This window comes from Cetorhinus maximus, chromosome 17 (assembly GCF_964194155.1).
Source record: "Cetorhinus maximus chromosome 17, sCetMax3.hap1.1, whole genome shotgun sequence".
Taxonomy (NCBI): domain Eukaryota; kingdom Metazoa; phylum Chordata; class Chondrichthyes; order Lamniformes; family Cetorhinidae; genus Cetorhinus; species Cetorhinus maximus.
In genome coordinates, this window is record NC_135895.1 from 59968911 (window position 1) to 59990560 (window position 21650).

The 21650-nt window shown below is 45.3% G+C and overlaps 1 protein-coding gene across 1 annotated transcript in view; it reads right to left on the minus strand.

Moving 5' to 3' along the window:
• Nucleotides 1-21650, minus strand: part of sgip1a (SH3GL interacting endocytic adaptor 1a) — a 213855-nt gene that overhangs the window by 52371 nt on the left and 139834 nt on the right. Inside the window, exons 13-16 of the mRNA XM_078561770.1 lie at nucleotides 17900-17974; nucleotides 16516-17013; nucleotides 12958-13082; nucleotides 9028-9154 (exon numbers count right to left, since the gene is read on the minus strand). Of these exons, the coding sequence (XP_078417896.1) occupies nucleotides 9028-9154; nucleotides 12958-13082; nucleotides 16516-17013; nucleotides 17900-17974 (825 nt within the window). The remainder of the gene's footprint in view (nucleotides 1-9027; nucleotides 9155-12957; nucleotides 13083-16515; nucleotides 17014-17899; nucleotides 17975-21650) is intronic.

Genomic DNA, 21650 nt, shown 5'->3' on the forward strand with positions numbered 1-21650 from the left:
GCCCTGCAAAAGAGGACAGTCACCCAGTACTGCAAAAAGATGAATGATCTCCTTTGTTCCGCCAGGATAAGTCACTCTTTTCATCAACCTCAACTCACACACACAAGCCCATCACATATCCACAGTCCTCACTCACTGCCAGTTCAAGGGATATCACCATTCACTCTTTCACATAAACCTTCATCATCCTCATCCCGTCCAAGGGACCACTCACCACCCACACATGCCAGGCATCCTTATCATCTAAGATCAAAATGGTATGGATGCTGGAAATCTGGAACAAAAACAGGTACCTGTAGTCCGTCTGGCTGAACTTGTTCTCTCACTGAACAATTTATCCTTAAGCTCATCTCAGTCCCTCCAAATAAAAGGTGTGGCTATGGGTACCCGCATGGGCCCCAGTTATGCCTGTCTCTTTATGGGGTATGTGGAACATTCCTTGTTCCAGTCCTCCTCAGGCCCCCTCCCACAACTCTTTCTCTGGTACATCGATGACTGTTTCGGTGCTGCTTCATGCTCTCATCTGGACCAGGAAAAATGTATTAATTTTGCTTCCAATTTTCACCTCTCCAGCACTTTCACGTGGTCCATCACTGACACTTCCCTTCCCCTCCTTGACCTCTATGTCTCAATTTCTGGTGATAGACTGTCCAATAATATTCATTACGAGCCCACTGACTCCCACAGCTATCTCGACTACAACTCCTCACACCCCGCTTCCAGTAAGGACTCCATCCCATTCTCTCAGTTCCTTCGCCTCTGTCTCATCTGTTCTGATGATGCCACTTTCCAAAACAGTGCCTCTGTCCTCACACCTTCCTCTTCCTCTCAGAACCATGATAGGGTCCCCCTTGTCCTCACTTTTCACCCCCCCAGCCTCCGCATTTCCATCAACTCCAGCATGATGCCACCACCAAACACATCTTCTCTTCACACCCCTTGTTGGCATCCATAGGGACCGTTCCCTCCGGGATACCTTGGTCCACTCCTCCATCAATCCCTACACCTCAACACCCTCCCACGGCACCTTCCCATGCAATCGCAGAAGGTGCAACACCTGCCCCTTTGCATCCCCTCTCCTCACCATCAATTGGCCAAAACACTCCTTTCAAGTGAAGCAGTGCTTCACTTGCACTTCCCTCAATTTGGTCTACTGCAGTCGCTGCTCCCAATGCGGTCTCCTCTATATTGGAGAGACCAAACGCAGACTGGGTGACCGCTTTGCGGAACACCTTCGGTCTGTCTGCAAGCATGACCCAGACCTTCCTGTCGCTTGCCATTTCAACACACCACCCTGTTTTCATGCCCACATGTCCGTCCTTGGCCTGCTGCAATGTTCCAGTGAAACTCAACACAAACTGGAGGAACAGCACCTCATCTTCCGACTAGGCACTTTACAACCTTCCGGACTTAACATTGAGTTTAACGGCTTCAGACCATGAACTCTCTCTCTCATCTTCACCCTTTTTTAAGCCCCTTTTTTCAAATATTTATTTTTTAAATTTTACATATACATATTTTTTTCCCACCTATTTCTATTATTATTTTAAAAATTTATTTCCATTCATTGTTTCATCCTCATCTTTTAGCCTATTTTGATCTTTTCTCCCACACAGTCCCCTCCCCCCATCCCCATCCCCACTAGGGCCATCTGTCACTTGCTCATCCTGCTTTCTACTCTTAATGTCACCATTAGCACCTCCTTCAGCCAGTATCACCACCACCCCATTCGACCTTTTGTTTATGACATCTTTCACAACCTCTCCTTTGCCTCCACCTATATCTGGCCTTCAATCCAGCTTCACCTGTCTCACCCCCCACTTAAACAATACATATTTCACCACATTTCTACTTCCCTTTAGTTCTGAAGAAGAGTCATATGGACTTGAAACATTAACTCTGTCTTTCTCTCCACAGATGCTGTCAAACCTGCTGAGTTTTTCCAGCAATTTTTCTCTTTGACCCTTATCATCCGGCCTGCAGACATCCTGCTTACACTCTCTCCATCTCTATTTAAGCAGGACTTTGAAAACAGAGCCATCCAGCTGACCGGCGAGGAGCTGGACCGCTCCTGTGTTGACGGTGAGGTCGGCGCTGCTCTACCAAGTGAGGATCCAACAGAGGAACAAACATCAGACAACCATGCTTTGAGTAATGTGTCCTCTTTCACAGGCCACTGCCATGCATTAATTATCTCTCATTGCTTTCGCGGGCCTATCTGCCAAACAGCCGACGGAGCCCATGACTCAGGGCCACCAATCAAGCTCTGAAGAAACCTCTGATGAGGAATCTGAAGGCAACCTCTCTGAAGTCTCGTCACAGTGCTCACCCACACCCTCCACCAGCGCAGAGACATACCTCGTTGGGACCGAGCTTTAGAATAGCCTTGAGATCACAATCTGATGAGCACACCACACTTTCTGATCCACAGCAGGCAGCAGCAGGGACTTCCCAGATGTCTGGCACTCGGAGGACTGCTGGAGGCCAGATATTTGCTGAGTCCGAGTCAGATGATGAGCCTCTGTACTTGCTCACAGTTGCTGGAGCTGCAAAGGCAAGCTCGGGAACACCAGGAAGGGATGTCCGCTGAACTCCTCAGATTGCAAGGCACAATGGAGGAGTTGGTCCACCTTCAGGCTGAGGTGATAGCGCCAGCATGCCAATGCACTGAGTTCACCACTCGTACAATGGCTGCCTTCATGGAGACCTTGATCCAGGATATCACTCCTGCACTGCAGTGTGCACTGAACTCCATCGCTGATGCCATAGTTGGCCTCCACCAGTATGTACACGAGAGGGGTGCGAGGCAGCTCGATCTCACTCCAGCTACCCCTTCTCAGCAAAGAGTCAGCCAGGGGCTCTTGGGCACCCCTAGGGAGGAGAATCATAAGGTGAACACCTCGGGGCCATCCACCCAGACGACTCCGGGAGTGTCCAGCCCATCTGAGTCCTCTCTTCCTGTGACCTCAGCAGCTCCAGCTCCACAGGCCAAGAAGGGAGCTACTGCTACACAGCAGGACCCTGAAAGCAGGACAGGGCCCTCCAGGTCTTGGCCCTCCAGAGGACGCCCGTCAAGGTCATCACAACAGGGCGTCACAGTCAGCAGGCTGCCTCCGCCTCCACTGTGGATGTCCGAGGAACACCAGACGTAGCAGCAGGGTTGGGAAAGTTAAGAAGATGTAGTTGCACAGACTGGGCACGGGTGTTGATCACTTGTACATAATGTTCACTATTGTCAATAAACTCCCAAGAATGTCTCCCTGCCTATGGCTCCTTGTTCTGATGAGCAGTGTTCGTGTCACTCAGATGTGAAACCTTTCTGCACAAGATAAAGGCAGGTGTCTCAGTCCAGGGCCTCTTCCATGTGCTTTGTGCAGCCTTTAAACCAAAGTGACGGTCCTGCCTTGCACTCCCTGGACACATTACTGATTCCTGCACCTCGATGGTGTTTGTCATTGCTGCTAGAATGTCGTGGGCAGGCGTCACAGAGTTCCATCATTCTCTCTGTGTGCCCTCAGCACCTATAAGGTGGGCTGGCCCCCATCTCTTCAGCATCTGTGACCAGTGATGCTGTGCTCCTGAAGGGGTCAGGTACTGAAGGCGGACAAAGGGTCAAGTGCATTTAAAGTTTCACAGCTGCATCTCTATTATATGACCCTGATCACATAATGCCAGACAGGAGTCAAACGTTCATAGATGCAATGTGAGGATCATATGGTATTTCCTTGCTGCATGTCGTCATCATCCTCCATAAATCTAGCAATTATGAGGGCCTCCCGAGTGCGCCTGCCTTGACTGGCCAGTGCGAGGGCCTCATCGCCATCGTCATTGCCTTCGAGGACCTCCTCACCCTCATCCCCGTCGGCGTCCTCATCGGAGGAGGTCTCCAGCTCCTGCATCTCCTCCTCAGCCAGCTCCTCTCCCCATTGCAGCGCCAGGTTGTAAAGGGGGCAGCAGACAATGATGATGTGTGACACCCTCTGCGGACTGTATTGCAGGGCTCCACCAGACCGGGGTCCAGGCACTGGAACCGCATCTTCAGCATCCCGATGGTCTGCTCCACCAAGTTGCGAGCTGCAGCATGAGCCTTATTATACTGTCGCTCTGCTGCAATCTGAGACTGTTGCATGGGTGTCATCAGCCGTGTGCTCTGCTGGTAGCCCTTATCCCCAACGAGCCAACCCTGCAGCCTCTGTGGACCCTGAAGACATCAGGGATCTGCGACTGACCGAGAATGTGGGAGTCATGCGCACTCCCTGGAAACCGTGTGCAAACCTGCAGGATGTGTTTGTGGTGTTCGCACACCACTGCACCCGCGAATGGAATCCCTTGCAGTTGACATAGTTGACCGTGTGTTGCGATGGAGATCTGTGCGCCATGTGAGCGCAGTCGAATGCACCCTGCACCTGTGGGAAAGCCGAGATCTGTGCGAATCCAATCGATCTTGCATCCTGGCTGTCCTGGTCCCGGGAGAAATGCACAAAGTTGTGTGCCCTTGTGAAGATGGTATCCGTCATCTCATGGATGTATTTGTGGGTGGCGGCTTGTGAGATCTCACAGAGGTCACCTGTGGAGGCCTGAAAGGAGTCACGGGTGTAGAAATTGAGCATTGTGGTCATTTTTACAGCCACTGGCAGTGGATGCCCTCCATGTCCCCATGGCGCCAAGTCCTGCGATAACTGGCAGATGTGACTGACCGGTTCCCCAGACATACGCAGTCTTCGACAACCTGGTTTTTGGCCATCTGCAGGAACAAAAGGCGGCGTCTATAGACCCTGGGCCGAGCTAGGTGCTGACTAGCAAAGGCTCGCTGTGGCTCTTCAATGGCGTGTGTGGGAGCGCAGCTGCCCCTTCTTCCAGAGGGTGCTGCTCCTCCCTCTGCGCAGCCAGGCTCCTCAGTCGTTCTCTTCTCTGTCGTTTTCGCTCCCTGTAAGCCACAAGGCATACAGCTAGGTCACCAGGCTCCATAATCCTGATATATTCCTCCTGTGAGATGAAAGAGAGAGACACGTGGGTTAGCGTAGGTGTACTAATTACCCGTCTTGGTTAAGTCGAAGGTCGAAATGCATCAGGGAGAGTGCTGGCCACCACATGGATGGCCAGAGGTTAGTGCGCTGCATGGCTGCCTGAAACCCCGCCTTCCTCCACACCATTTCACCCGACCAATTGGCGGCAGCTTTGCCCACTGGACTGCATACTGTGCTCTCAGCTCAGGCACAGGCATTCTCCTAGCCCGCACTGCAAGGCTGCACTGTTAGCTTGAACCATGGGGGAGAATATTCCAAACCGGGTTGCCAGGATGCTGACATTGCAAGGGGCTGTGAGCACCTCCCCCACAGTGACTGCTGCATGGCCAGCTTTAGCAAGGAGATTGTACAACCTGTCCAGTTGTCCAACTCTTCTGTAGTCCACTAAAACGCTCATTAGTTTGCAGTCTGTGCTTGAAGGTTGAAAAGCTCTGGAGCACTTGTTGACACTTTGCTTGAATGGGCAGAGAAGCTAGAGGCCCAACTCCAGTCATATCAATGTGGCTGCACCTGAACTGTCTCAGCTGCAGAGGAATGGTCACTTTATACAAAATGACCCTAATGCATGGCCACTTCCCTTGTTGACCCCCGCCACCCTGCATGTGCTCGTGCATTACCTTCAACTGCAGGGCAGCCCTTGCAACCCCCCCCCACTGCAACGCGCCTCAACCTTGAAGTCCAACAGGCGTCCCTCATGAGCGCTCCGCAACATTACTGTGCACTCACCTCCCAGTTCCCCTCAGATTGCAGCCTGCCAAGTGCACGCCTTTTACATGCTGTTGTGAAACACATCAGCGTGCGATCACTTAGACGTGGGCGGATGATCCAACGTGGAGTGATGAGTCTGGCGGGCTAGCCGTATAATGATATGCTGATGTATTACGATGAGGTTCCCGATGTCCGATGACAGGGAATCTCATTGTAAAGTCATTGAAGGGCTGAGCGGACAATCGCAAACTGGTTTCATGTTGTGAAACCAATGTTTGGCCTTCTCGCCATATTGTCCGCTCACGCCACCAAACACACCCGACGCCAGTGGGCATGGACGAATCTACCAGCGATCCTTATGATCATCAGGATTTGTAAATTAGAATGGTAATAGCACAAGGGAGGAAGGAGAGAAAGGAGAGAGAATAGATGGTTCAAGTGAAAGGAGAAAGGATGGAAGGACAAAATGGGAACTGCACAATAATTAATTTATATTAACACTGAATGTGGACAAATTGGAACTTGAGAGACTTACTGTAGCACAACAGGGTAAAGAGCAAACATCGGGCTGAATTTTTGAGTATAACAGTAAGAGTGCAAGGAAAGGCTTCATGCCTCATTTATATTGACAATGAGTGGGTGATTCAGGATTAATATACTTCTATCCAGGTTTGGCCAAAGCAGATAGCAGAATTCATGGCAGTTTCACTGAATGTAAATCGGAAACTTCCACATATTAATCTCATCCTGTAATGAGTGGAATCCATACACAGATCACTGCCAAACCATCACTCTCAGAAACACACGGTTTGATTATAACACCGTGTGAGTAGATGGGGTTTGAATGAGTTGAAACCTTACTTGTAGGGCAGAATCTTTAGTTTGGCAGGCGTGATTGGCGGGTCCGGGAGGGTCTGGGAAAGATGCCACCACCAGCGATCAGCCCCCGACCACAATTTCACACTGGTGGGCCAATTAAGGCCCGGCAAGCATGAACGGTGGCTCCCCAGTGGTCAGGAAAGGGTGGCTGGGGGACTGTCGGCCACTGGGTCCAATGGTGACCTGGTGGCAGGTTTAAAATCGGCACAGTCAGTCCCTGGAAGGCTGCCAGCGAAGAAGACATCTTTGGTGTTGTCAACAAGAAATTATGGCTTCAAGTGCAGCTGCAGGCGCCAGGCAGGAGGGCAGGTCGGGCCCCCACCGCCCCAGTTTTCTGATGAGTGCCTCGCGGTCCTCCTGGAAGAGATGGCTGCTAGGAGGGACACCCTTGTCTCGAGGGATGGAAGGAGGAGGATACCTCATCTAATGAAAAGAGCTTGGGAGGAGGTGGCAGCACTGGTCAGCAGCCGTGATGTTGTGCGGCGCACATGGGTGCAGTGCCGCAAGAGGGTTAACGACCTGCTGTGCTCAGGAAGGGTCAGTACCGAGTTGGCATGAATCAGTGTGTTGAGGTGTTAAGGTCTGGTCATCCCCCTGTGGACCTCAGGGGTGTTAGAGCCTGAGTGCCAATTGTCAATGACGCCGGAGCTGGCCAAGGGGGTGAGTCCTGGCTGCTTGGACTGAGTACCTTGTGGCTCGAGGGTCACGACTCAGATGTGCCCTGCAAGGTGCTCCTCAGCTGGGGTTGGCCAGGCTACAATGGCGCTGCAGATAGACAGGGGATTAATCAGTGCTCCTCTGTCCTTTCAGGAGAAGACGGCCCATAACAACATTGAAAGGTCGCGAACCAGCGGAGGCCCCCAAAACCTCCTAACCCTAACCAGATATGAGGAGTGCACAGAGCTGGGAGTTTCAGAGGGTGCAAACATTCTTGATGGGAGATTCAAAACGGATTCCCCATGGATCATTGAAAGATGATGGCACCGTGATGCCATCCACGGTCTCACCAGGGTGCCTGGCATGCACAGTGACAGTGTGGTGACTTTAACTAATGACATGTCATTGTTCTCCCTTAGATTTGCCACCACACGCCCAATTGCAGGACCCCAAAGAGCCACGCCTGACGCCAGAGAAACGGCAGGTTCCAGATGCACCTGCGTCACACCCGCTCTCTGAACCAGGTACCAGCGCAGATACCAGCACCTCAGTGGGCATTAGAGTGGCAGCTAGAATGTTGGTGCACAGCGGTGAGGGCATTTCACACTTGCTTGAGGGGCAGGCAGAGGCAGAGAGTGCCCAGGGCGCCGGCAATCGGAGGACACCTGGGGACCAGGACAACACTGAGTCGAAGGCAGATGATAAGCCTCTGGAGTCGACAGTAGGTGGCAGATGCTGGATGTCAAGGTCATCAAGGCCAACAAGACACCAGAATCAGCAGGCTGTCTCCAATGCTGGTGCCAGCGAGGCGGCCGGGGGACGGGGGGACGGGGGGGCACCAAGATGCAGCACTCGTTGCTTTAACCAGCTGATCTTTTGGATGAGCTCTTGAAAAGACTTTGAATGTTTGGACATTAATACATCTAATGTCAGTTCCCTTCTCACCAGTACAACACTTACATAATATGGAACACACACAATTTTGATCTTAAAAGTATGCTAATCCAATTGAATGAAATAGTTTCTAGTATGTAGAAGCAGTGATCACTCAGTAAGATAAATTCTAATCAATGCTTGTCAAATTATAAAAGTTTATCACAGGCCTCTGCTGACTGTTGCTATCCTCCATGATGATCACCCTCAAAATGGGAATGAAAAATATCTCCTGCATATTGTATTTAAATTCAATAAACCATTTTTTTTGGAAGACATCCATTTTTTGCCACCTCTTCTTAAGGTACTGAATTCAGATTGATTATGACTGTACAAATGTTGGTTGCCCTTTGGTACTTTTCTTGAATGACCATTCTGAGAGTCCAAACAGGATTTGAGTGCCAACAGGCTAGTCAATTAAGGGAATCCCAGTCTAGCCTGATTCTGTCCACAGCAACAACATATACTTTCCAAGAGGAGTCACTGTATAGTGATCAGGAGTTGACAGGAAACAGTGAGGGACAGGGTACAATTCCCAATATTTAACCAGGGGGGTTGAGGCAAATTACAACAGCCATATTGCCACTGAGCTGAGATGAGCTCAGATGAACTCAGGACAGACTGGGATTAATACACTGTTAACTTGTCGCAATTAAGAACTGTTTCCATGAGTGTGTTTATTTTGGGCCTGTAGAAGCATGAAAGAAGACAGCTATTTAAAAAGAAAAACCTTTAAAAATAGTTTCCTGAAGTCAAACAGCAGCATTTGTTGCATGTTTTAATTCTCTACTGACACAAAGAAAAGTTAAGTGGAATATTTTACCGACTGTAGGAGTGGTGGCGGCACTCAGTGAGTTAGTCGAAGATATGGAGGAGGTGCTTTCTGCTCGAGCTAATGGCGCTACTGGCGGAGGACTAGATGAGTGTATTGGAGGACTAAAAGACCTGGACTGTAAAACATAAAGCAAAAAATAACTGGTTATTGAATTGCGCCTTATTACAGTTCAAATTATGCATTACCACACTAAGTTTCTAAATGAACATTTCATCATTTAGCTTATGAGATTTGTAAGACATAGGAATGAAACTCATAGTAAGCTTGAAATTATACTATTTTTTCTTCTTATTTCCTCTCTTGTAGGTAAGGACTTATGTGCAGTGTAGTTCTGTGGCTGCTGGCTATCCTCCAGAACATCAAGTCTACTTGAAGTGAGCCAAGACAATGAGTGTTTGAAAATTATTTAATTGTGATTAGCATCACAGCCAAGCCTGATGTTGACTTTTTCTAATATCTCAAGCAGGGAATCACTGGGAAGCAATCAGGAGCAGAAAAGCTGGCTGAAATTTTCCTTAACTAAGGTATACTCAAGCCAATTTCAATCCCACTGCTATTCTAACTGAAATCAGCTAACTTACAATAGGCCACGATGAAATTATAACATTAGGTGCAGATGACAAATTATTCAACAACAACCAGCATTTATATAGTAACAAAGCATCTCATGGTGCTTTACAGGAGCTTAATCAAACAAATTTGACACCGAACCACATAACCAGATTTTAAATCAGATGAGCGAAATCTTCATCAAACAAAAAGGAAATAGTCATTTGGTAGTAAAGAACTTGAGTATTGCTGAAAAAGAGACATTTTTTGTTGAAGCTTTTCATCTTACACTCATTAGGACAATTCACAAGAATACTAAATGTAAAGGGAACAACAATTTATAGTATATGAGAAGAGAATGGTGATTAGTTGGCAAGTGCCTCTGATTGTTAGAGACGTTGCCATGGAGAATTCACCAGTTGATGGTGACTGCCAGTCAACTGCCAAGCATTGTTTGAAATTTAAACCACGCAGCTTAACTCTGATTAGTCAAGGCGTTGCCATGGGAAATAAACCAGCGAATGGCTGTCACTTACTTTGTGTAGCTAAAACAGGCACAATGTGTGTACGTGCCCTTTCTGTCTGCAAAGAACAGGACACATTGTATTAATATATGTAGATTCTAGTGCACACAAATGCATCACACTGTGAGCCTGACTGACAATCTTAAATTGGTTGTCAGCATAATTCTTAGCACACTGAGGATTATTTAGCAAATGTTGTCCAATTTAAGATTGTCAGTCCGGCTGGCAGTGTGGCGCATTTGTGCGTACTGGAAGCTACATATATTATGTAGCCCTGCTCTTTACAGACAGAAAGAATATGTGCACACATTGCACCTGTGTTAGCTATACAGAATAATTGCCAGCCATTCGCTGCTTCATTCCTCAGGGCAAGGCCTTGACCAATCACAGTTAAGCTACCTAATTTAAATTTCAAACAACATCTGGCAGTTAACTGGCAGTCACCATCAACTGGTGAATTCTCCATGGCAATGCTTCTACCAATCAGAGTCCACTTGCCAACCAATCAGCGCTCTCTTCTCATGTATGAATTGTTGTTCCCTTGACATTTAGTATTCTTGTGAATTGTCCTGATGAGTGCAAGATGAAAAGCATAATAAAATATGTCTCTTTTTTCAGCAATAAACAAATAGGAGTTAAGGAGCATCTTAAAGGAGGAGAAAGAGGTGAAGAGGCGGACAGGTGTAGGGAGGGAATTGCAGAGTTTAGGACCCAGACATAGTCGTCAGTGTTGGAGGAATGAAATTTGGGGAAGCATGGGAGGTCAGAATTAAAAGAGGACAGAGATCTTGGAGAGTAGTAGGACTGGAGGAGATTAGAGAGATTAAGGAAAGTCTCTGTTATATGGTATGCTCTGGGAATTGGAGGTGCCGGTTAATCAAATATGCCAGTTCAATGAGACATAAGGTGACTTCTGCATTTTCATTCAATGAGAAAGCTCCAGGATAATCACATGAATGTTGAAGACTCGAGAGGTGCAGGAGTGCCTGAATCAAGTGAGTGGAAGCCAAGGGGAGATGGAGACAGATGAGGCAGAGCAGTTGAAGGCTGAGACTGGAGCAAGGACAGGCTGCCAATAACTATTACCGGTGAATTTGACATCTTCAATCAAAAAAACAGACCCAACCCCAGAATTTTGGTTAATGGAGAATTCCAGTTAGCACAGTGTCAGATAACAGAAATTTTACTGTAGAATAGTAACAGGCTATGACTGGTGAAAGGTTCAGATACCAAGGGTCATAAGTGAAAACTAGCAAGATATTTGTAAAAAGGAAAGTCAGATGGCACTCCTGAAAATCAGGCAGCCTGGGAATGGGGTCGGAAATCCTGGAATTGGGACCCGTCCACCATTTTTAAAGGGCTCCCATGTCATCCCAACTTGGTGAAAATCCACCCCTGTGGGAAAATTGAAAAGTAAGATTGAGACTTATTTAAAAAATGCTATCGTGGATTTTTCTGAATGTCAAAAGGGCGAGTGGACTGGATAGCGATGGCTTCCTATAAAGGAGAATTCTTTTCCGACAACCTTTAAACATAAGTTGGATCATCTATTCTTCTTAAGAATGGGGGTGAAGGTCTAGTCACATCTAGTCATGGGCGAAATTTTATGGCCCCGTTGTGGTGGGGTGGAGCCGTAAAATGTGGCGAGCCATTCAAAAATCCACTGATTTCAGTGGGACTGTACAATCCCATTGGTGTAAAATTCTGCCCAAGGTATTGGCACTGCTTTACAATCAATACATGGGGCCAGATTTTCACCATTGTGGCGGCTAGCTCGAGTCAGGAAATTTCCCACCTTGGGAAAAAGTGCCCTAAATGGTGCAGTTTTCATTTTGGGTGGTGTGGTTGTAGATGGGGCCAGGCCCGCCATCCACTGATGCAGATCGGAGGTGGCTACAGTTTAAAATGCCTGCCTCGGTTCTCTAGGACTTTGTCCCAGGTGTTTTGTTTAAATATTAGGCCCTGTAGCTTTCACATTCCCTCACCCCCCACGCACTCCCCATGTCCCATCCATGCCAACTTATGCTCCCTACCCACCCCTAATGGTCCCTTGTACCCTCCATGCCAAACCACTCCCACCCATCCCCATGGCACCCTATAGTCCTGTGCCAACTCATGACCCTTCCCCACTCATCCCCATGGCCCCTTATAGCCCCTATGTGAAATTAATGCCAACTCATGCATGTCAACCCATGCACCCCACCACCACTCTTTATATCTTCCATGCCAACTCACCCAGTATCCACCATGGGAAGACCTCAAGAGCCAATGTAGGTCAGAAGCATTAGGGTGTTTGATGAATGGGACTTGGCGTAAGTTAGAAGACAACATGCAACATCATAATGATCAGCTATAGTGAAGGGCAAATATATCTTTGGAAGATGGAGCCTCTGGTTCAGATGGCCCCTCAGCCCCACCCGAACTGTGACAAGGAGGCCCCCTCCATTAAACTGTTAGCCACCACAGTCCTATCCACAACGAGAAAACTGCTGGTGAATGCTCTAAATGGTTTGTAATTGGGGCCATGAATAGGCAGGCTGGATGCCCAATGAACTGCAGAAAGCAACCGATCATCTTGCTGGTCCAACGCCAGAAAATTTTCCGGTGGCTGGAATGTGTGAGGGCACCATCCCGATGGGGTACCCCATTATTTTCCAGCCCTTCCCTGCCTCCACTCTGGCTCTCAAAACTATGGGCTGCATGGGTCTGAACCCCACAGAGACCAAATGAAAGAAATGGCTTTCTCTCTGTAGCTTCTCATTAGGGCATTTAACAAACTCTTTCCATTACATTTCCAGTAATATTTTAATTATAATGAATATGACAGGAACACTCCAAAACATACCATGTCGGTAACACCAGGCTTTCCAGGAGGCAGTTTAGGCCGTGATGGAGGGCGAGGTGGTGGAGGAGGAGGAGTGTTACTGGTCAAGCCTGATGGTGTTGCTGGACGGGCAGGAGATGAAGAACCTGAAAATAAGTAGACATAGTTTAATACTTTACAAGTTATGGGGGAGGCCTCAGCATGGGGTGGGTAGGGGAGCTCCTGTTCCTCCCGGCTCACAGAAATTCCAGATAAAACTTTGTAAAACTTCCCTTGGCCTCATCTGACCTCATTCTGTGATTTTGCACCCTCCCCTCCCCCATCCCACCATAGATTGGTTGTTGTGGTTGGACCACATGTAGAACTTCTAAATTTGGAAAACTTTGTTGTGGCACTGATGAAATAATCGAGCCACAACTTTTCAATATAAAGCAGGTCTCCAACTTTCAGGATACATGGTCTTCCTGTGGCTGAATTAAGGCAAGTAAAGAGGGTGGGGCGCAGGAACACAGAAGGAACCTGGGAATATGGTGTGACCCCCACCTTCCTCCTACCACCCTGTAATTGCCACATGGGATTTACAATCTACTACATTGACTCCCACTGTATTTCCAACAGCGTTGGCAGATCTCTGCCACGTTGCAAAACTGGCCATTCTTTGTGCATGATCAACAGTCAATATGGCGCATGCCAGGAGACTATTCAATTACCTAACTGAACATAATTATTACATCAGTTTCAGGAAAAATAAAATTATAAACAAAGTTAGAAAATTGGATATTGAAGTTCTTGTATTTCATCAAGAAGCCACCTTAGGGAGAATATATTGGGCTTGAAGAGAGTGCTGTGCAGATTTATTAGAATGCTACCTAGACCCTAAAGGTTAAGCTATAGGGAGAGATTAAACAACTGGAATTTAGAAAATTAAGGGGTGATTTGATTGCAGTATTCAAGATATTAAGAGGTAGGTAGGGAGAAACTGTTCCCACTAGTTCAGGAGTCTAGAGTTAGGGGGCCTGCTCAAAAAATGAGAGTCAGGCCTTTCAAGAGTAAAATTAGGGAACACTACTTCATGCAAAGGATGGTTGAAGTTTGAAACTCTCTTCTGCCAGATCCTAGGCAGATCAACTACTAATTTAAAAACAGAGATTGATAGATTTTCCTTGGTTAATGGTATTAGAGGATCTGGCGCGAAGGTGGGTATATGAAGTTTGATTGCAGACTAAGGTCTTGTTGAACAGTGGAATAGGTTCAAGGGGGTAAATGGAGGTAAACTCCTGTTCCTATATCCTTTGTGTTTGAATTTTTTTCAAAAAGGGTTTCCGATAGTAGATGTGACCTTTAAATCATGGCCCAAATTTAAACCTGCTTTATCGGCAAGTACGATATTTTTCTTTTAGTTTTGCACCTTAAGTTTCAAGTTGGATTCAGATAGGGGCAAATCTTTATCAGTTATTTTTAATTTATTTAATTTTTTTTCTCCTCTTCTTAAGTGCTGTCTCTTGCTGTTCTTCATATATGTGAGGTTAACCTGCAAGTACTGGCAGACTATTCAACTGTGCACACTATCAAGCCTAATGTCCACAAATGGTATGCATGGGGAGAATTTCAACTTTTGGCAATGGTGTAAAATGATGACATCAATTTAGCAGTTCATTATGGAAGCCAGCCTTATATTAATTTCCATTGAAGTCAATGGAGGAGGAAATCGGACCTGCTGTATAATGGGCAGCCCATTCCATATTTAAACCATCGCCAAGTCACGCCCATTAACTTCCAATTCACAGGATGGCAATCAGGAGTGGGAACCATACCTGAGTTTTCTCCTCCCAGCCTAAGGACACCAAAGGTAACTCTAACAGTCTAACTGTGATCGGCTAACTCTATACAGATCAATCTGGAATTTACCAATCTGTGTGACTCAGCACCACAAAAGGCAATACAATTCCTCATCAAATGAATATACTTTTTCATCCACATCCCCTTCATCTATATTTGTGAAAGAAGATTGATATACAAACAAATAATGGAAGCTGCAACATTGGGACAAAAAGCCATATAACCATAAACTCATGTTATGGTTATAAATCAATGAAGAAAATATGCACTCAGCAAGACACAGATGTGATCTAATTACACAACAGGAGGGGTCTTAGGGAGGTGATGGAAATTGGCTGACAGGAAGTTGTTTTAGAGAGGTGAAATTTGTAGCACTGGCAACATTCACCATTCACTCATGGTTCATGCAGGAATTTACATGAAATTTCCTGTCAAAGCAGATTCATTTAAAAAAGCTTCTTCAAATCATTAGACTCAGGAATAAATTGTTCATGCTGGTAACACTGACATTCAGTCCTTCACTGCAGTCAATAAAAGCAACATAGGCCAGAGTTCAAACCTTGGTCTTTCTCAGTCAGCGTGTTTCAGTGTCACACCGATTACCCACCAGGCTATCGGGGCAGTTCAATCTTATTGCAGTTCTTAAGTTCTATTTATAATGATAATGCTTCACTGACAACAATCAAGTGAAAATGAGACACCAACATTTTGTTATAATTATAAAGCCGTGAGCTTTGTGTCTCTGATGATGTCCAGGACTTGACTCTGTAAGCCTAGAGAGCTGCAGTTGAAGAGAGCAGAAAACATGACCACTATTTTATTAACCCTCCAATGAACTCAGCAGCACACAAAGAGGGGAGAACGGAACTCAAGTTGTAGGTCCCCGCATAAGCCCTGCTGTCATATCAGTAACATAATAATGGGGATGTATTGAATAAAAGGGATATTTTACTGACCACAGGTGTATTCCCATTTAGAGGCCTCTTGTATAGGTTTGTCAATATACTTTTGAGAGATAAAAATCCAATCTAATACCAGGTTTTGTAAGTTTTTTTTAACTATCCCACCTCATACAATTGACCATTATTTGTGTTTGTGCAATGAGGTGTGAAAGGTTATCAGACTATGGGAGCACTGCACCTGCACCTAATCCTGCCCTCATCAGAAATCTATATGTGTGGATTTTCCTAGTGGATGGGCGGCATGCAGAGTGTTACTAGATAATAATTTGAAATTGGAAGCTTGGTTAATATATCCTGCCTGTAGCCTGTGGAGCGGGCAGAGGGGATGTGGCCAATTGTAGCACTAGTGCAATGGAGCAGTTGTTCATTTATCAATTGGGCCATCAAAACGCGCTTGGAAATGATGCTTAAAAAGTAACACTTGAACACATTTCTCACAGTTTATGCAGGTTTCCAGAATTTCTTGAGAGTTGCTGGCTTGGAACACACTGCAGGCTGTGTAATACCCTATATATATAGCATAAGAACCTGTCGGCCAGTTTCGATAAAAGGTTAGAGGTGAAGCTTTTGTGGGGAGGGGCAGGTGAAATGTCACTACAGACTCTCGTGCCTTCAAAAGAACATAGAAATAGCAGAGCTTAGCACAGAATGGAACAGCACAAATACAACAGGACAGAAGCAGGAAGAAGCCAGTCATGTTGCTGCCATCGAGGCTTCTCAGTGGCGGCAGGCTCCAGTGTGGACATGCGAGTGCAGTGTTCAACCAAACACCACGTACCACTGCTGCTGGACACGCCACTGCCTGAACTGGGTCCTGGAGACGATACCACTGTCCTGTAGGTAGGAGGTGGAGGGGGAGGGGGCGTGGTCTTTTGCCCCATAGCGAGCTCTTTCAGGGAGGAGGATGACTCGCTCTTTTCACTCTTGACCAAAACCTGCTCAGAACTTTTTTTCTCACTCCCATCATGGTCGAGAGGCACAGAAATGCTTGGAGGGGCATCGAGGGACCTGTTTTCACTCAGAGCCACTGGTGAAACCTTGTCACGGGCAGGTTGATCAGAGAAATCGATCCACTTGTTCTTCGACAGGACGACTCCAGATCTGTGAGATGCAACTGGGCCAAAAATATCATCCATGTCATTGATAGATAACAGTTTGTCAGGCTGGGCCTCTGCTGTGTCCTGGTCATTCCCTACAGTCCCATGGGCTGAATTCGGTAAAGGTTGCTGCGTTGCTGCATCAAGATCTGATTTGGTGTCTTTCAGGCTAGTGTGGTCTTAAGTTCAAAATTCAGGAGTGAAAAAATCAGGAATCAAAAGAACAAAGGATTAAACACAAAGTAAAACTCAAGAACATATACATTCAGTGTCAAAAGACTGAACAATTCAATATTAACAAAGAACCAGATTTGAAGCATTTTTTTTAACAGTGAAGAAAATGGATTTTTCCTAACACTCTGCCAACTGCTACCCCTCTGGAAGCACTGGCTCCCTTTAGTACTTTGCCCAAGTGACCTTTCTTCATGCCAGAGCCTAAATAGTGAGTGTCAGTGCCTTATTCTACCATGTAATGCATATCCTTGTCTGACAGTCACATAAGCACTTTCCAGCAGGGGACACTAGATACTTCAGTGGGACACTGGCAGATTTTTTTCTCCTCCCTAAGAGGTGTTGAATCCTTTGTAGCATCCTCAGCACCCTGACTCAAATCAGTTAACACAGCACATCAAGAATGAACCTGGGATTGTGCTGGGGTGCACAGCTCAGTTCTACACTAAGAGGTATGCTTACTGAGTGCACTGGGTGGAGATCTTCAAAATACAGTGTTCTTCAAAGTTTGAAGCAAAGGAAGTAAGGTGTAATAAAGAAACCACCTAGATTATGTACTACAGAATTTGAAAAATAGTTTATATGCAAATGTGAGCTGAGATAAAAGGTCATTTACAATTAGAGCAGCATTTCTCCATTGTGTTATATGTTAATTTATGGCTATTCAGATTACATTGAGTCTATACCACAGAAACAGGCCATTCAGCCCAACCTGTCTATGCTGACATTTGCTCCACATAAGCCAATTCCACTGAAAAGGCTGCAGAATAGGTAAATGTCAAGCTGACCATATTATACCTAAATGCTACAAAGCACTAAACTACAAAGCCCTACCTGAACTCTCTGCCGGTGGTGACCCTGTGCGAGGTGGTGTGGCTGGAACATTTTTTGGAGGAAGTGGAGGAGGAGCTGCAAGGGGAAACCACACAAAAAAACAAGATGTGAAATCAAAGTGTTACAAATATAAAATTTATAAGGTTTGGGACTGTTTGTCTAATTTCAGGTAGAAATTAGTGGGTCATGTAATCTGCTCTGAATTCTGTCCGGCAACAAGCTTTGGTGACTTGGTTGATAAAGGTTAAAGTGGGAACCAGGTTGTTTTACTGGGAGAAAGTGCAAAATGTTCGCACCTGTAGACAGTGGCAAGAGCATCTATGCTGCCTGTGGGTAGATTGTTAGTCTCCAAGTTTCATAGGGAGGTATTAGGGATGTCAGATTTTATAAACAGTTATAGTTTAAATTATCTATTTAATGTCAAACTAGAAATGAATTGGGGGTCTGGAGGATAGCTCATTAACATTTCTACCTGGATACAGGGCCCATGTTATTCATGTTGCCTTGGAGATGGGCTTTGAGAGGGGAAAAGTCCATAGCAAGTTATTGCATTATCAGGATACGGGGTTTTTTGAAGATATCCCTGAAACACACAGATACAAGGAGGACTGCTAAAATCTGAGAAAGTGAGAGAGAGAGAGAGAGAGAGACAGAGAGAAGAAGTGAGAGAGGGAGAAAGACAGCCAGTTCTGCACCTGAAGTAGAGAAAATGTTGTCTTATTATTCAGCAAAAGGAGGGTGGGAGCTCATTGAAGAGGCTACGTTTGTGAGGATTTAAACAAGGCTGGGGGATTTACCTAACTTTGGCTAGAGGGTGGAACCTTCAGGGTACCCTCACCGTGAAAGTCATTTTGGGGATCAGAAGTTACCAGGCCAGGAAAAGTAAGCAGGCCATTAAGCAGAGCATAGCTTTGGACTGGTGCCGGGAGAGTAAGGTGTTCACTTAAGGGACAGAGTAAAGTATAACCACAGTGTGGGATTGTTGGTAGTGTTAAAAGTCACATGGGGGATCTTTTCTGTAATTTAAAATACCTACAAAAATAATGTTAGTCAATGTTGCTTTTAGTTTGTTACAGTAAAAGTCTTGAAATTCAAAATCTTGTTGTATGATCTTTCTCAGTTGGTTATTGAAATTCAAATACCTTTTCAAAAGTTATCAGTCTATGGGGATTGGAACAAAAGTTAAATATTATTTGTTGAATCTTACACATTTAAAGTTAAAGGAATAATGACATTAATAATTAATATATCTTCTAAAAAAATGACTTTTGCAATCAGGGAATCAGTAACACATCAGAAATATAGCACATTTCACCAATTTTGAAGTCTAGTCACTGTTGTTTTGTGGGAAAACACAGCAGCTTATTTTGCACAAAACAAACAAGTGAATAAGCAGTTAATTTTTTTTTAGAAAACTCCGCGCTTGCTTTGATAAAGTGACACCAGATCTTTTCCATTCATCTGAACAGGCAGATGGTGTCTGAGTTGAATGTCTCATCCACAATACACAACCTTTTAACAACACTGCACTTTTTCCAGAATCATACTGAAGAATCAGCCTAGGTGAGGTTTTCAAGCACCAGAGTGGGGCTTGAACCCACAACTTTCTGACTAACTGAGCTGAGATTGACACTGGCAATAACGGTAGATTTTACTGCAGTAGCATAACACATAGGACCTGATATCTGTCCCTGTGACCTCTAGGAAATGCTTAGTTTCTAGGTGCTATGTTAAGGAACAGGGGGCAACATGGGGGTGGACTTATGGGGAGGTATTGCCCCTTAGTTAGTTGCAAAAGGTAGCACTGAACGAATGGCAAACGCCAGTGATGGGGTGGAAATTGAAACAATAATGGATGAGCAGGAAGCTAGTGATTGATCAACTATTTGAGTTCAGGAATTCTGACAGGGCTTTCCTACAAAAGATTCATATATCTGACATTTCAGGCTTTCATTTATGCGTTTGTCGAACATGCTGTCAAGTCTGGGATAAGTACGGAGTCCACTAGCTGAATCAATGCAGCCACTCCTAACCACCTAAGGGAAAGCATGTAACAACACTCATTGTTTGGCCAAACCAAAAATTTGAGTAGCGAGTGGTCATTCCAGAGTCACCTGCCGTGAGCCTCCAATAACAGAGGTCCTCAGCCTAGCTGCATTTTCTATAATGAATACTCTGACTGGAGCTATAGCAGATTGCAATGGTGGGAATGATATTTTGGCCATGCTTCTTGAGCTCGTGGATTTGGCATAAAAAGAACATAAGTATTGCTGATTAGAGGCTGCCATAAGACTCTTGTTTTATTATCTAAATAGCATTGATGCGTTCCCAGTAAAGTCACACGTTTTCCTCCACCTGTCAGTAGATCAGATATGTCTAACACATATCTAATATCTTATTCTGCAAAACACCTGATTTGGTATTTCCACTTGAAGGGTTTCAGATAGTGAGTTAGAGCAGGGTGTACTGCTCTATTATTAGTATTATGGTATTATTTCAAATCAGAATAGGAAGTTCTCCCTGGTGACCTGACCAACATTTATCCCTCAACAACATCACTAAAACATATTATCTGGTCATTTACTTGTTTCTGTTTGTGGGATCTTGTTGGGTGAAAATTGGCTACCTCTTGTTTCCTATATTACAACAGTGACTAGGCTTCCAAAATTGATTGGTTATAAAATGCTTGCTAAAATGTCCTGAGGTCATTAGACCTGCAATTTAAATGCAAGTCTTTCCTTTTTTCTATGTATAGATTGGATAATAGCATTACTAATGTATCTGCGGCACCCTGATGGTTAAGTGCTGTGGTAACATCTGCAGCCACGACAATGCCATGCCTAGCGAGATTTTGGTTGGAGGTCAGGTTCCTGCGTGCGTGGCAACTTTGTCATTGCCATGCTTGTGGACAGTAGACCATAAAGAATGAGTCCCTCATAAAAATTCAGATCAACCTGCTTTGCTAGGGATTCATTTCTGCAGATATTTGAATGCATTACCAGTGAATGCTGGCCTGACATCATCACTAATTCTGGTCACTGGCTCTAGGTTCTGAGTTAAAATCAATCCTATGGTCAAAAAGTCTCTTTAAAATTAGCTGCTGTTAAGGACCAGTCCCCAAAGGACTTGAGGTCACAGCATAAACCCAACAAGCACAGCAGCAAGACTGGAAATGTCATTATGGCAGAGTGGCTAGGCACTCTTTTGTTTAATCAGAGATACATTGCTGGAGCAAATGGTTCAACACCACCATCCTGACTCTGATTGAATGCAAAGTTACATTATCCTTGTGGACAAATGATTCAAATCTAATCACATAATTGTGCATTAAGGACTCAAAATCATTCATCTGCTCTAAACTCTTGGGCACAGAGTGCATGCTCTTCATTGTATATTCTGGATGAATTTTGTGTTCTTAGCTCTCAAGCCCCTTTACCATAGGGTTTGTCAATCTGAGTTTATGGTTTTTATCAACAATAGGACTGCAGTGGGTCTCTCAAGAATAGCTCAAACTCAAAACATGGACTGAATAAATAATTACAGCAAACAAAAAGTGAATATATATTGTATTTGTAAGTAACAGAGTTCAGCTAAATGTAACACAGGATGGCTCATCTTACATTGGTGTCTATTACTCAGCAGTAACATACACACTGCCGTTAATAATTGTTTAATTACATATTCAGTTCAAATGCTTGTTCTCTGAACTCTAACGATCCTGTTTCAGAATTAATGTGGTTACTGTGAACTT